The sequence below is a fragment of the Egretta garzetta genome, unplaced genomic scaffold (genome assembly GCF_000687185.1).
Source record: "Egretta garzetta isolate BGI_Z169 unplaced genomic scaffold, ASM68718v1 scaffold401, whole genome shotgun sequence".
Classification (NCBI taxonomy): domain Eukaryota; kingdom Metazoa; phylum Chordata; class Aves; order Pelecaniformes; family Ardeidae; genus Egretta; species Egretta garzetta.
This window is the reverse complement of record NW_009258651.1, coordinates 503,464-519,675: the sequence shown is the minus strand read 5'-3', so window position 1 is coordinate 519,675 and position 16,212 is coordinate 503,464. Positions and strand designations below refer to the sequence as shown.

The 16,212-nt window shown below is 40.4% G+C and overlaps 1 protein-coding gene across 1 annotated transcript in view; it reads right to left on the bottom strand.

Moving 5' to 3' along the window:
• ZC3H12C (zinc finger CCCH-type containing 12C) overlaps positions 1-16,212 on the bottom strand; it is a 27,652-nt gene that overhangs the window by 10,618 nt on the left and 822 nt on the right. The window contains exon 2 of the mRNA XM_009648303.2: positions 10,870-11,636. Coding sequence (XP_009646598.1) covers positions 10,870-11,636 — 767 coding nt within the window. The remainder of the gene's footprint in view (positions 1-10,869; positions 11,637-16,212) is intronic.

Here is a 16,212-nt window from a genome sequence, read left to right as displayed (position 1 = left end):
GAGAGGGACTTGGGGGTGCTGGTGGATGAAAAGCTGGACATGAGCCGGCAATGTGCGCTGGCAGCCCAGAAGGCCAACTGTACCCTGGGCTGCATCAGGAGAAGCGTGGCCAGCAGGTCGAGGGAGGTGATTCTGCCCCCCTACTCTGCTCTGGTGAGGCCTCACCTGGAGCCTTGTGTCCACTTCTGGAGCCCTCAGCACAAGAAGGACATGGAACTGTTGGAGCAGGTCCAGAGGAGGGCTACAAAAGTGATCCAAAGGCTGGAGCACCTCTCCTACGAGGACAGGCTGAGGGAGTTGGGCTTGTTCAGCCTGGAGTAGAGAAGACTGCAGGGAGACCTGATTGCTGCCTTTCAGTACCTAAAGGGGACTTATAGGAAAGATGGGGACAATCTTTTTAGTAGGGACAGCTGTGACAGGACAAGGGGTAATGGCTTTAAACTAAAACAGGGTAGGTTTAGACTGGATATAAGGAAGAAATTCTTTAAAATGAGGGTAGTGAAACACTGGCACGGGTTGCCCAGAGAGGTAGTGGAGGCCCCATCCCTGGAAACATTCAAGACCAGGTTGGACGGGGCTCTGAGCAACCTGATCCAGTTGAAGATGTCCCTGCTCACTAAAGGGGGTTTGGACTAGATGACCTCTAGGGGTCCCTTCCAACCCAAAACATTCTATGATTCTCTGAAGTACACTATTACATTGTAATACCACAGTAATAACAAAACACATCGCAATACTTTTTCTAGGCATTGTTTTATACTATACAATTATTCTAGTGCTTGTTCACCTGATAGTGTAGTATCTGTGTATTTCATAACTTCCCAGGAACAGGAAACCATACCACACACAGATACATCACATTTAAAATGCATGTGCACACATGCATAGAAAAAATGGCCAACAGTATTTCCAGCCATGGTGAGCCTACTTACATCTCCCTGCGACAACACAAAACGGTTGGACTGGATGATCTTAAAGGTCTTTTCCAACCTAAATGATTCTATGAAAATCAGGGCACTCAGGTACGTTCGGTAGCCAGTGGGCAGCCATAAGGCCTCCTTTGCAATACAAGAAGTTACTCTTCATGCCATCAGCAGGTCATGTGCAATCATAAACATATTGCAATCCATTTTAAAACAGCCAGGAAGGGCTTCTTCTAGCTACTAAATTCCAGTGAAATCACTGTACTGTTATTACTCTAAACAATCTCCATGGTTTCAAAAGCATAAAAGCACTTTTCACTCCTGACAGCAAACAAGCATTTTGTTAAGACTGCATTTTAGTTACAGCATGTTTCTTCCCGTAAGTTTGAGAAGTCATTTCTGGAAAGAAATTCTTGCCTCTCTGAAAAAATGGGACGTTCTTGCCTATTGCTTTCCATTGGGTTGGAATTCAAGCCACATTTTTAAAGGCAGAGAGGGGACCAGGCAGTTAAGCTCCTTAGTTTTCCCTTGCCTAATACAGACCATTAAAATTCTTTCATCCAGAACATAAATTTTAAATATACTTAAATGCTAAGAAACAGAAATGGGAAATGCATTACAATGCATACTAACTTTTCTGCATTGCTGAGCAAGTGGATTTATAGCTCATATAAATCTTCACTTTTTTTTCTGCTCCTTTTCAGGCACATGCCTAAGCTAGTATCTGAGCGGATACAAATTCCAAGAAATTTAAATGATTAGTGAGAAAGTCTGTGAAAAAGATGTGCAATTAAAATTTGTTATTTTCTTCTGTTTCGTTGTCATGCAGATTTGCTCTCCTTTTTGTGAGCTTTGTGCTTCATCAGCTTTATGATACATCATATGGTGAAAAGACTGAAATCATGCTTCTTCCTCTGACTTTTTCCCTTCTGATGAGTTGTAAAGAAGAGGAAAAATGTTTGTACTTCGTTGTCAAGAAACTTTCTTTTAAAAATCTCCCCCCAATTATTACGTGATAGCTCAGAGCAATCAGGACGACAGCTGTAGCCCTGGGTGAGACACTGGTGTATTTTTGCTTTGGTTCTGCTTGCTGACTGTATTTAATCTACCACTCTGAGTTGAATGAAGACAAAATGTATTCCTTAAGACATATCTATTTCTCTTTCATACCATGCATGAACAATTCTTTTATCACCACTTTTATTATCTGGCCTGTTGATAGCTGTGGTTTTATTTATAAATCAAAAAAAAGTAATATAACATTTCCTGAGTAAGAATCAATCAAGCATTTTCTAGGCTAGCAGAGTTAGTAGAAAGTGGTAAAATACGATGAGAACATTTTCATTTTCTGTGTTACCTTTCTAGCCCCCAGACGAGATTTTTCAAGTGACTAAGTCTTGAAAAGAGTTGTGGTATGCTCCTAAACCACTATTTACAATAGTTGCAAGGCTTCTGGCATGCTCTAACCCAATATTCAAACAACATGGAGGTCTCAGATTTTGAAAGCTACAAAAAACACATACACACTAATGACAAGGGACGTTACAGCTGAGGTCTACAACAACATCTGTTGCAATATATATACCAGTTTTTATACAACTGAAATCTGGACGCATCAAGATCATAGAATCATAGAATCGTTTACGTTGGAAAAGACCTTTAAGGTCATTAAGTCCAACTGTTAACCTAATGCTGTGATCCCACCACTAACCCATGTCCCTAAATGCTGCATCTACCCATCTTTTAAATACCTCCAGGGATAGGGACTCAACCACTTCCCTGGGCAGCCTGTTCCAAGCCTGACAACCCTTTTGGTGAAAAAATTTTTCCTAAAGCCTGCCCTGGTGCATCCTGAGGCCATCTCCCCTCATCCTATCGCCCGTTACCAGGGAGAAGAGGCCGACCCCCACCTCACTACAGCCTCCTGTCAGGCAGTTGTAGAGGGCAATAAGGTCTCCCCTCAGCCTCCTCTTCTCCAGGCTAAACCACTGCAGTTCCCTCAGCCACTCCTAGAAGACTTGTGCTCCAGACTCCTCACCAGCTTTGCTGCCTTTCTCTGGACATGCTCCAGTGCCTCAGTGTCCTGGTAGTGAGGGGCCCAAAACTGAACACAGTATTCAAGGTGCAGCCTCACCAGCGCAGAAGATACTTCCCATGTAAAAGCATACTGATTAAAAGCAGGAACAACAGAACTAAAACACAGATCAGCCTAGTAAATTTAGAGTTACCAAACAATTTTCTTCTATCATGTTATAGGAGGACAACAGTGTTCAGTCCATAGCAGAGAGATATAAGAATTTCCATCCTTTATCAGATTAGTGATTCGTTAGCCTGGCAGCCTGGTTTTGTCACTATCCTCATCCCTTTTTTAATTTTTTTTTTTTTTTTTTTTTTTTTTTTTAAAGCTCCACTAATTTCCTAATCACAGTAATAATTTGTCCCAAAGCATTTCTCAGTAACCTGGGCCTTCTATCAGTCCCACATTTGTTCCTTACATATACATTCTGGTGCCAACATGAAACAGATGAAACCGTTCCCAAAGGAAGGAGGAAAAAAAAAAAAAAGCGCCTTGGAAATTGTAGCTTCTTTCAAAACATCTTCCGTCTGTAGGGCTTCCAATGCCGGGGCAAGCGTGGTTGCCAGTCAGACACGCACACGAGTGTCTGACCCAGCAAGAGTCACGCACTCAGCAGTCAGAGGTCAAAAGAGACAAAGAGAAGTTCTACTCAGAGCTGCCAGTGACAAGCTCCTATCCACATGATCGTTACTTGTTGGGAAAATATTTTTATCTATTCCTTAAAGTGACTTCTCAAAATAACTTAAGAAACAAGTCAGGCTACAAGGAAAACGCTGCATTAGACAGCTGGGGCCACTGAAAGATGAACACCTGAATCAAGGTATCAAGGTGCCACCATGTCTTCAAAGCTCAGCAATATGCACTCCGAGAAGAGGCTAATGCAGCTAAATCGTTAGTTAGACTGTTATAATACACATACAATTAAATTGCCAGATAAAAAACTTGACCTGTCATAGATGAGACAAATCAAACCATCCTTTTGTTGACACTGCAGGGAGTAATTTGCAGTAGCGGAAAAACCTGTATGTAGACAGGGTACCAGCAAACCTTTCACTATGGCCCAATGACCTTCCTCGTGGTTAACACGGGGACAAGACTCAGTCGCCTCTGTCAGGCCTGGGTATATGTTTCCAATGACATTCAAGACCAGGTTGGACAGGGCTCTGAGCAACCTGATCTAGTTAGCAGTGTCCCTGCTCACTGCAGGGCGGTTGGACTAGATGACCCTTCCAACCCAAAACATTTTATGATTCTATGACACCAAGGACCTAGAACATTCACAGCTGGTGGGATGGCTGGGCCTGAAAGCTGTAAGATGGGTATTTTACAGTTTTCTTAAGTGGGAGTGCATTTAACTAAAAACCAAAACCCCCAAATCAGCATCTTCCTCTCATAAATAAAAATTAAGTATGTAATGGTTATCTCATGTTGTGTTTTCCCTTGTGCAATGAAGTACCATCAAACACTATTTAAATATACAGGCCAAGGTTTTCCAAAAGGGGAAGCTGAAGTGCATCACCTCCATGGACTGGGAATCCTAAGGGTGAAGTTTTCAGAAGAGTCTTAATTGCTCAAAACAAGATTCATCGATTTCAACCTGCAAACCCAGATGGCACGTGATCAAAATACTTCAATTCTTTTGCTTATATCATCTGAAAGCAGTTGTCTAAAAATTATAACACAGCAAGTAAAATACCCAATTATTTGCTTATCAGCGTTGTCTTCATGTTGCTTTCTCTGTAAGCACAGCAGACTTCTTTTTTGCCTAGATGTTTTGAACACAAAGTTTTATGTACCTTTATGTAAAATTTGAAACTCTTTCTTGGCTAATGGCAAAAAGAATGTCTGAAGGCACCCAGGATAGTCAGGGAAAACTAACAAATATGGAACAGAAGCAAATAAATAAAATAGTTTCAGTTTTTCCACTGTCTTTGTAACTAGCAACTCTGTTCCTTGTTCTTTACTTCTTGGTGGCAAAAGCCTGACTTTGATTCCAGCAAAAAGAAGAATCACAGCAATAACTCATTTTAGGCAATTTTCAGCATCCCAACCTTACCCTTGAAAAGGACAAGCAAAACAAAAGGACTGTGCAACATGCTGCAGTGTATTTCTTTCTTCAGACAGAACTCCGTCTCTCTCAACCTCAGAGGGAAGTCTTAAAATGAAGGGGCAAAAGAGAACCTCAACACCTTGCCTCTGCTGCCTCTTGGAGAAACAGGACCTTCTCCCCTTCATTCCAGACTGCAGAGGCCCAGCTGAGAAGCTGGGGATGCACGAAGAACACTCTGGAGAACAGACGAAGGGGGCAAAGAGTTGACCATCTGCTATTGCTAGATGGGCACAGATCGCCTTCTTTAGCCTACCTCGGTAATGTGAAGGGAAAATTCAGGCTAGCTTATATCTCATCACATAGGGATACAGAGCTACTATTGACTGAAACATGTTAGCTGTCTAGTAGCTATGCTGTGCAGTTTACACTAAATAAGGTCCTGAATGCATTGCTACGTCAATGGACAAATGCCTTTCTTACTCACGTGGACTAAGGTTCTAAACGAAGATTTTGCATTACAACATCATCATCTACATGCAAAAAAACCCCTCACCTTTTGAAGCAGGGTTAGAGCTACGCAGTTCTCTGGAAAGCCAACATAGGTCTCTGCTCAGGTATGGCACAAGTGAATCCTGGCTCCCTGAGTCCAGCCTCACTCTGTGGGAAGTTTCTACCAAGAGCTCTGCAGCTGCTCTAGGGCACTGTCAAATTTGCTGTTCACTTCTGATCTCAAGTTTACAAACACAAAAAAAATAATCAGTCTCATCTGTAAGAGCGTTCTAACAAAAGACTTTGTGTGTGTTAGGCACAGTCATCTTTCCTTTTCTGGAAAAGGATTAAGTCAACACCATGAATGGTAGAATAACGGAAGAATGAGACCAGATTTGAAGCATCCCATAGAAACTAAATGGCAATTCTTCAAGTCATTGCCTGCAAAAGGCAGACTGCCATTCAGTTGAAAGAGGGGGTTTGCTTTGTTTTTAAAACTTTAACCAATTCATATTCTTTAGCCAATATTGGAGCTTTAAACACAAAATACACAAGATGCATCTCATCAACTGTTTTCAGTTCAAGGTACAAATGACAAGCAATGCCATCTTGAATTATAAGAAAAGCTTCCCAAGCATTACCAAAAGGCAGAAAAAATGAGAGGTTGTTTTGGTTTTTTTTAAACTACAGTTTGCTAAAGCAGCTTGCATGGAACAGGAGTAGTCACCAGACTAGACCAGCATACATGCTGGCTCTGGCTGGCCAGAAGAGTTATTCTGGCCCAAGCCTTGTTCTGTGCTGCCCTCAAGGAACTCACAAATCCACCCATCATCACTTGACTAGATGCAACCAGTCACACATCCAGTCACATAATCAGACACATCCTTCCTCCTTTGCGTCAGACCTAGCTGTTCTCCCAACCACAAAAACATCGGGTTTCATTTCCAGGTCTAATGGAAAAATAGTCCTTTCTGATCTTTTTTTTTTTTTTTTTTTCTCTCCAAATTAAGAAGCTGAATCAACTCATTTTGCAGCCACGCAGTCACTAGATGAGATGCGGGTAGGAAAACATCCCTTGCAGTGAAACAGAGATGAGGCTGAAAGTAGTCACTCTGTGCCACTCATTAGATGTTCTGTGAAACTGCATCCTTAATTAGTCATGCAATGGAGCGACAGGGCAGCATACAGTGTTTGATCCTTCCAGAAGATGACAGTTGTCTCATCATACTTGTATTATTGGACATTATTGGACTCACCTCAAGCTCCTGCAGAAAACTTCCCTCTCCCCATCAAATACATCCTTTAAAAGAAAATCAGCAGTTCTTATCTAGAATAATTCTAATAGTAAATGGTATCATCAAGCACATGTATGACAAAAACATGGGAGCAGGAATATAGATCAGTCTACCCATTTCTGTGAGAACGTATGAGAGCGCTCCCAAAAATCTATCTCAAAAGACTATCTACAGTCTTGCTTAGGGCACAGGCCCATTTCACTTTAGCAACTCCAAAGTGAACTCATTGGCCACAGCCTGGAAAAGCAAAGCAGAAAGGAACAGACTGTGCCAATTTATAGGTTAGTTACTCCTAACAGGACCCTGGGCATTTAGATACAGAAATTTGAACAAGATTGTCTGAACTGCAAGTGAATTCCTGTAACTCCCCCACTGCTTTGAACATGTTCTTTTACAAAGCTGAAATATTTCATTTTAAGTATTTAAACTGCTTATTTACTATTACCTATTTTCTTGAAGGGGAAAGGACAGATCCTGCCAGTAAACAACTGGTTGCACAGCTAGTGTCAGCAACAGAGACTCATCTTTTACAAACATGGGTTCAGCTTTCATAATCAAGGACTGATTTCTAGGAAAAGGTGGGATCCACTTGACCAAGCAGAACAAAAGCATCTTTGCCAACTGGCTGACCAAAAGCAGAGCAAAAGCATCTTTTCCAATGGGCTGGCCAACAGAGCAAGGCATGAGCAATCCAGGAAGCTTCTGGAGTGCATTGATAATAACTTCTAACATGGATGATTGAGGAACCAATGAGGGAACCTGCTGGACCTCATACTTACATACAAGGAAGAACCAGTCAGAGATGTGAAGGTCAGGGGCAGCCTTGGCTGCAGTGACCGTGAGTGGTGGAATCCAGGATCCTGTGAAGAAAGAGCAAGGCAAAAAAAGCAGGATCACAACCCCAGATTTCAGGAGAGCAAACTCTGGCCTGTTCATCCCATGATATATAATCCTGGGAAGAAAAGTGGCATGGGAGAGCTGGTTGATTTTCAAGGATCACCTCCACCAAGCTCAAGATTGGTCCATCCTGAAGTGCAGAAGTTAGGCAAAGGTAACAGGACAAGACTTTCCCTCAGCAGAGGTTAGGGAACACTGAAATGGGACATTGCCAAGATGCTGGGCCCTGATGGGATGCACTCAAGGGTGTTGACAGAGCTGGCTGATGACATTGTGAGGCCATTCTTGATAATCTTTGAAAGGTTGTCATGATTGGGGATGTTCCTAAGGACTAAAAGAGAGCAAATATCCCCTCTGTCATCAAGGAAGGCAAGAAGGCTAATTCAGGGAACTACAGGCTGGTCAGCCTCACTTTGATCCCTGCAAAGGTGATGGAGCAAATCCTCCTGGAAGCCCTTTCCTAACAAATTACGTAGATTGGGTGAAGGTGATTGGGAACAGTCACAATGGATTTATGAAGGTGAAATACTCTTGACCAACCTCATAGCATTCTACGGTGAGGTGACTGGCACAGTGGATTAGGAGAGCAGTGGATGCTGTTTATTGTGGCTTTAACAAAGCTTTTGACACTGTCTCATGAACATCCTCACTGACAAACTAATGAAGTATGGGCTAGATAAGGGGACAGAGAGGTGGAATGAAATCTGGGTGAACGGCTGCACTCGAAGGGTTATGATTAGTGGCATGAAGTCCAGATGGAGGTCAACCAGTATTGGTGCCCTGCTTAACATCTTCATTAATGACCTAGACAATGGGACAGAGTGCACCCTCAGCAAGTTTGTAGAGGATGCGTAACTGGGAGGAGTACAGCAGATGGGTGTACTGCCATCAGAGGGACCTTGGCAGGGTAAAGAAATGGGCCAAAAGGTACCTCAGCGAGTTCAACACAGGGAAATTCCAAGCCTGCACCTGTGGAGGACTAACACCAGGCATCAGTGTAGGCTGGGGGGCCAACCAACTGGAAAGCAACTCAGAAGAGAAGGACCTCTGGTGAACATCAAGTTTGCAGCATAGAAGGCCAACAGCCGCCTGGGCTGCATTAGGAAAAGTGTTGCCAGCAGGTCAAGGGAGGTGATCCTTCCCCTCTGCTCCGCACTGGTGAGACACAGCTGGAGTGCTGGGTTCAGTTCTGGGCTCCCCAGCATAAAACAGGCATAGACAATACTGGAGACAGTCCAGTGAAGGTCAATGAAGTTAATCAAGGAACTGGAGCACCTGCTGTACAAGGAAAGGCTGAGAGAGCTGGGACTGGAGAAAAGAAGGCTCAGGGGGGTCTTATTCATGTGTATAAATACCCGATGGGAGGGAATAAAGGACAGAAACTGACATCTCACTGGTGTCCAGTGACAAGACAAGAGGCAATGGCCATAAACAGGTATATGAGAAATATTGTTTAAACATAAAAAAAGAAAATTTTCTTAAGTGAGGGCATTCAAACATTGGCCCAGACAACGTCAAGTCTCCATCTTCAGAGACATTCAAAACCCAATTTGACATGGCCTTGAATCGACACTGCTCTGTGCAGGGGATTGGACTGTATGTCCAGAGTTCCCTTCCAAACTGAATGATTCTGTGATTAAATTTGGTAGAAAACAAGTAAAGACCTGTTAATTCGATTCTTGGATACAGAAAGACTGTTATATTAATAGATTCAATCTGTTTTAAGGCCCTGTAGCATGCACAGCCTGCATTCATATTTGGCTCATTTTATGTAGGTGGTCAAGAAGGTAAATTGAGCATAGGAAGGCAGGTCCTAAATATTTATGCCTGTAGCTGAATAAACATTAAGGAAAAGTGACTGATTTGGAGCTACTTCTGGAATGTGTTCGGTGCAGTTTGTAGGAGAAGTTGAACCTAAGTCCACCCACTAAGCCTGAGCTGTGCTAACTAGTTAACACTTATACAGCTGTTTCGGATTTATGTGAAATACAATCCAAACCCATTTTAGAAGTCTCTGGATAACTTCTTGGTTGAGTACCAGAATAGTGTTTGTTCAACTGGACATATTTCCTTTGCAGCTCAAGTTGAAATAAAGATTAGGAATGACACATCAGGTAGAAAGAACTCACAGGAATACCCCATTACAAAGAAGTAATACCCTTGCTTTATGGGCTAACACGCCTACTTAAATAAACAAAAACTATTGTATTGGCATAAATAAGAGCTGTATTTAAATTTCATTTTAAAGAGCCTCATTCAAAGGTAATTGACTTGATTAGCAGCTAAAAAAACCTGGGCCTTTAGCCCAGAAATGTCTTGCATGAACTTTTATTACTAAGCTAATGAAAACCACATTAAGTCATCAGGAGACTAAAACTGACCTTCTAAACCATGGTGCTAGTAATCAGATAATCCTTAAGTTACCTAATTAGTTACTAATCAATGTAATTTAATAATTTATATAGCCATAAACCCCCCATCTCTCAGCATGTCTCTCCGCCATTTCTTTCTCTCTCTAATCACCAGCGAAGCATGAACCTCTTGCCTCCCCACAGACCTAGATGACTGGGGTCAGAATGGGCGAATGCTGTAGGTAAATGTGTTATCTGTGGGCATGTAAGTGATAGTCTAAAGCACAGTAATCTCACGATTTAATGGCAATAGAACTTAACTCGAAATCTGATAACCAAGACCAATCTTACAGACAGACCAGTTATCATGGAATAACCTACCAAGGAGAAGTATCCCTTAAGCCACTTAATTCTAAATCACTATTTTATAATCTTAAGGAATCTTACATTTGCTTTAATCTCCTGTACATAAGCGGATACAGCAATTGCCCATAGCATTGGTGCCTATCAAAAATTAATGTGGGAAGTGGGAAGGAGAGATTTGATAGCCGTCTACAAAGGGAGACTGGCATTAGCCTATAGTTGTTCTAACAGTAAGTACAAATCACTGAACTCTTACGGACCTCTAGCCTGATTACAAGGTTGGCATACAGTGCAGTTGACAAAGATGCTTGAGAGAGAACCTGCATACAGTTTTAGGCAATTCTACTGAACATCAGTGCTTGAACAGGACAAGGTCATTCTGTTTCCATTTAAATACAAAAGCAAAAGCTTCATGGTCACATACCTCATAGCAACATTGCTGCCATCAATAACTATTGGCCTCAGGTTGTCACCATCCTCTGTCACATCCTCCTGCAGTGGAGACTCTGACCTCTGAGACTCTATGGAAGACGTTTCACGCATTACACTAGTGTTAGCATTAGTTACAGTCTGATCAGTCTCAGTTTTGTTCCCAAGTTTGACAAGTTCTCCCAAAATATCATTTATTAAAGCATCAGTACCAAGTTTATTTAGTACAAGTTGAACCTGCTCTTCAGAGTAACCCAACTTAAGTGCAAACTCCAGTTTGGTTTGATATTCTTTCACCACATCAGGGGGCTTTTTGACTTCCTTAGGTACTATCTGAGCCTCTTCTATTCTAAAATCTTGCAATATTTCATTTCTTTTTAGTATATGAGGCTCTAAGCAAGGAGATCGGCACAGCTGTCGGTGAGTCTTAGGCAATAAATGTGATTCTGATGCAGAATTATTCAGTCTCTCTGAATCGTTATCAGAATTTGTGCTTTCTTCAGAGTCACAGCTGGAGCTTCCAGAAGTCTCTTCAGATGCCTCCTTGTCTACATCTTCTTTCCTAGAATTAACCTTATCCATTGTTGGCTTCTCCGCCATTGACCAAGGTACAATTGCATTTATTTGTGTGCCAGTGCTCCCCACATAAAGGTGGCCTAAGTCACGCCCCAGATGATCCTTCAAGCCCATGAAGCTGCTGCATGTACTTGACTCCACTTTGCTGTTTTTCTTGTATTCCTGAATATAAAGCGTTCCGTATTCCTAAAGAGAGAACAAAAATGTTGCAACTCGTTACACATATTTCTTGCTTTCTATTTTCTTGCTGCTTCCTCAGAACTGCATTTATTCTCTCCCAGCAGAGAAATAAGACTTTTTATTTTTTAAACATGGAAAACTTTGGGAAAAACTCTTCCTAAGGAACATCCATAGCTAAGCAGATAAACAACTGATCATCTGTTTTCTGAGGATATGAAATACTTAAACATTTCTAGAAATGGGTTTATGAAATAATAGGAAACCAAACACTGCAAGTTTACCTACTGTAATTCAGAGAAAGCAGTCTTGTCATGATTTAAAGGAACCGAGATACTTCTTCTAGCTTAAGCAATATTGTAATAACAACAACAAAAAAATGCAGCTATAAAATACAAGTACTAGAAAACCTTTTTAAACTAAATACCTTAAACTCTCTGTTGAATAGAAAGAAATTAGCATAGTACTAAATTATCTGGCTTATTAGGCAAATATAAGGCAACATAACACAGAAAATGAATTAGTAACAGAAAATACGATTAAATAAAAACTTATTGGCCCTAAAAGTCTATCAGTTTGACTGAATACCCTCAAACTATTTCTGAATTCCCTTACAAAGTGACAATTAAGTCAAGAAAGACTAATTGCCCTCAACAGAGTACTGCATTACTAACACATACAGCATTTAGAGACATGGCTTGATCTAATGGCCAATAAAGCCAATGGAAGTCTTCGCACTGATTGCAACAGACCATTCATCAAGCCAACAAGGCAACAAAATTAAAAGCTCTTGGGCTAGACTTGTGCAAGCCTTTTGCTGAATCAAAACTAAATATATAGATAGAATTTATGTAGGAAGAATGGAAAAAGAAAAGTTGCAGTTTTTTGGAATTCATACACTTGCCACAACAGTTTTTCTGGAGGAATTTTGCATAGCGGTAGTTATACAGAAGTCAGCTACCCATTTCATCACAAGGATTTCCCTTATTTCATTCTTTTAAGCAGGAATCTTTGCTAACTGCTTCAATAAAGAAAGTAAAAGATCAGTTATATCTCATAGATAAAAATGGACCATATGGACCAATTGTACTGCAAGGTTACCATGAAAAAGAGGAATTTACATTAAGGGAAGACTATGAAACAAAGAGTTCTTTCACACTTCCATCTTGCAAGGCGGAAAATAAAAGCAAGATATAGAGGCAAAGAACTTCACTTGAACTTGACAGATACATTACAGACAAAAATTTCATCCAGGAGGGTAAACTGAGAAAAAACATTATGTCAAACAGAACCTCTTGATCTATACTAATACAAATTACAGGTATGTCTCATCAACAGCCAAATTCTCTGTCAGCAAATACATTAACTCTCCCATCCCCTAACAGGTAAGCATTTAAGAATGACCCAGTATTTTTAAAATACAGTGTACTTTCCTCTTCTTGGGATAAAGATCTGAGAGTGCACAGAAGAGAAATTCATCCAGGCTTAAGACTAAAGAGAATCAAGCAAAAAACCCAATCTGTGGTTCGGTAAAAGCAGACTCTATAGGTGCTAAGTGCCAAGACATCACCACTCTGGTGGAGCTTTTCGGTTATGCGGCACAAAAACTCACTTTACCTAAGCACTTCTAGTTAAATACATAAATTCTAAGTAAAATAAATAAATAAATAAATAAATACATCTATCAGCAGCATTTTCATCTCCAATGCCTTAATCCAGGCAAGACTGATAAGAAAGAAAATAGTTTAAAGTTTTATTTAGATCTGATCTTATTAGAATGCAGTAGGGCTGTAATACAGCGTATCAAGGAATATTACTTTCTCTTCACTCCAAGCTTTAGGATTTCAAGCAGCACCACAGATTAAACACAATGAGAATTTAGGAAATGAACCTTTTCACACAGTGATTTATTAACTAACGTAATGCACTCGATGGCACAGTGCTAGTAAGAAACCACAACAATATCCCAATAAAAGGATACAGTTAAAAAACCCAACACTGTGGCCTTCACAGAACTGACACCCAAAAAAAAAAAAAAAAAAAAAAAATCTCAAACAAGAAACCCCTATTGGAAGCGAGGCTGCTTAGCAACTAGCCTTCAGTTGCTAGGATGCGCTCCTTTAACATACCATCATGAATACTAGCACAGCGAAAGAATAATTTGGTATGAACAAAAGCCCATGAAAGAGAGCGGGACTTAAGTGCGTCTGGTTTCCCCTCGGAGAACAATGCAGCTGCCAAACCGATCTGGAAGCCCCGACATCATTGTTCCACCAACCCCACAATCTGCTCTGACTCTAGGAAGTCTAGTTAATGGGCAACACTTTTAAGCTGGACTGAAAAGTTGAGCTGGCTCATGTACCGCCGCCGCCGAATACGGGGAGATAATGGGTCACTGCCTAAATCCGTGTACTGTGAAATGTCATTTTAGTATTGAACTAAAAGTAGAGGGAGGGGGGGTTTTTTGGAAGGGAGGAGGAGGAGGTTGCATATTAACAGCATGGAATAAACAAAGCTTGAAGTGCACAAATCAAAAAGAGGATTTTTTTTTTTTTTTTAGTGTTAGTTAAAATAATACTTAAGTCATTTGCCAATCGCTTCTTCCTTGAAGTTTAAGTGCTTTACAGCAACTACAATCATAACACCCTCCAGTGGGATTCAAAGAAGCCACTAGCATACGAATGTGTCTGAAGATCAGGCATTATACTTTAGATGATTTGCACATCAACTGCATATGAAAAATGACCATAAACTGAGCTTTGTTCATTGTTGGGAATGTATACATAATCAGCCTTGCATCTATCTGCTTTAAGCCTCCTGTCAATCTCCATCTTGCTCCAATACATTAATTGCTTCTTTTGCACAGAACTCTACTGTTTTGCAGAAACTACTTGAAGAATAAGAGAGTAATCAGCACAGCACCTTTAAAATCTGCCACAAAGAATACATAGTCACCATTCTTTAAAAGGGTAGTTAAAATGATGTTTACACTGTAAATCCAAAACTAAAGATTTTTGAAATAGTTTTGCATAATCAGCACCCTATTCCTGGCATTTGGCCTAAACCCTGCATGCAAACTTAATTTATTTTCAGACAAATTTTTACAATGTCTGTGAACTTCATACACCGTATCTGTGTCAGCAACATCTCCCAGAAACACTAGACTTTGGAGCTCCCAACATGATGTCCTTTATGAGATTCATTGATTAGAACCATGAAAAATCAGATGTCACTGTTGAACACTGCTGGAATTGATTATTTTATCTTGATTTGGTTAGTGAAGAGCAACATGCTAGCCAGTCTATTTGAATGAATTTGTATTCCAAATAAACACTAGTGTGCCTATATAGAGGACAATGAAGCTCACGAAAAACAGAAAAGGTCACGTTTATCCAAGAAGTAACATCAGACAAGAAGAACTCCTTGCACTCTTTATTTACAAGGAACTCTTATTATGCACATAATGTTTTGAAGTATGCTTACTGATACAATGCAATACAGCTAAGAAAAGTATCTGCTAGGAATTCTGACTCAACTGGGAGACAAAGTCAGCCAAAAAATTCCTGTCAAGAAAGTTTTCAACTTTTGGTTATGCTCACCACAGCTGAGTAACAGGATTTGTGCTTATAAAAAAATTTAGTCAAATGGATAAGCCCCAATTTATATGTATTTATGACAACATAAGTTTTAAACTACAGCCTGTTTAAAATTACAGGATCTCACATTAGGTTTGCTCTTAAAGGCCTAAAATACTGTATTACTGAGTCAAAGACGTTTATCAAGTGTATGTGTTATATGCTGGATGAGTGCTGTGCTACTACATTGCAGAACTGTATTCTTTTCCCATTTCTTAAAAGTCACCGCTATTTTCCACTAACCATTAACAGTAACCAGCTCATTAATTCACCTTCACAGAAAATATTTCTATTTCTCAAAGGGATGCAGGCAAGTAGATCACTTAATCCTTTAATGTGTATTCAGAACATTTTCCACTTACAACTGAACATAGAAAAGTAGTTTAATGCAAATTTAGTTCACAGAGGAAAATAACAAGGAGAGAATAGTGTGTCATGTGGCACAGTGTAACAGAAATTGTGCATTCTCAAAGGACCGTCAAAAGTTACTGAAGATACATTCTACAGCGAAATAGTTCAGCATGTCTGCACACAGGCAGACTTTTTCTAAGTCTTCTAAACATAAAATGAAAAGTATCGAAATCACAGTTTTTGAAACACTGTTATTACTTGTCACAAACAGAAGTGCAGAGCTGATCAGAAAAGAAAAACCTGAACGCATCAGTTATCCAAATGATAAAGATACTGCAACAATGCAAATAAAATAATGAATATGTAATAAATACCTACTGCTGTAGTTTCTATGTATTTAATTACCATTGTATTTCAGCGAGTGCTGTTGTCTGCATCATTCTATCCAACAAAGGAAGGATGTCCCATTGAACAGATTGGTTAATGCTTTGGGGCAACAGATGTCTACTGGAACTGCAGGAGACCAGCAACTGGTGGCCTGCCCATCTTCTGAAAACTTTCAATAGACTCATGCATATGTTCACACAATAGGGCATGTG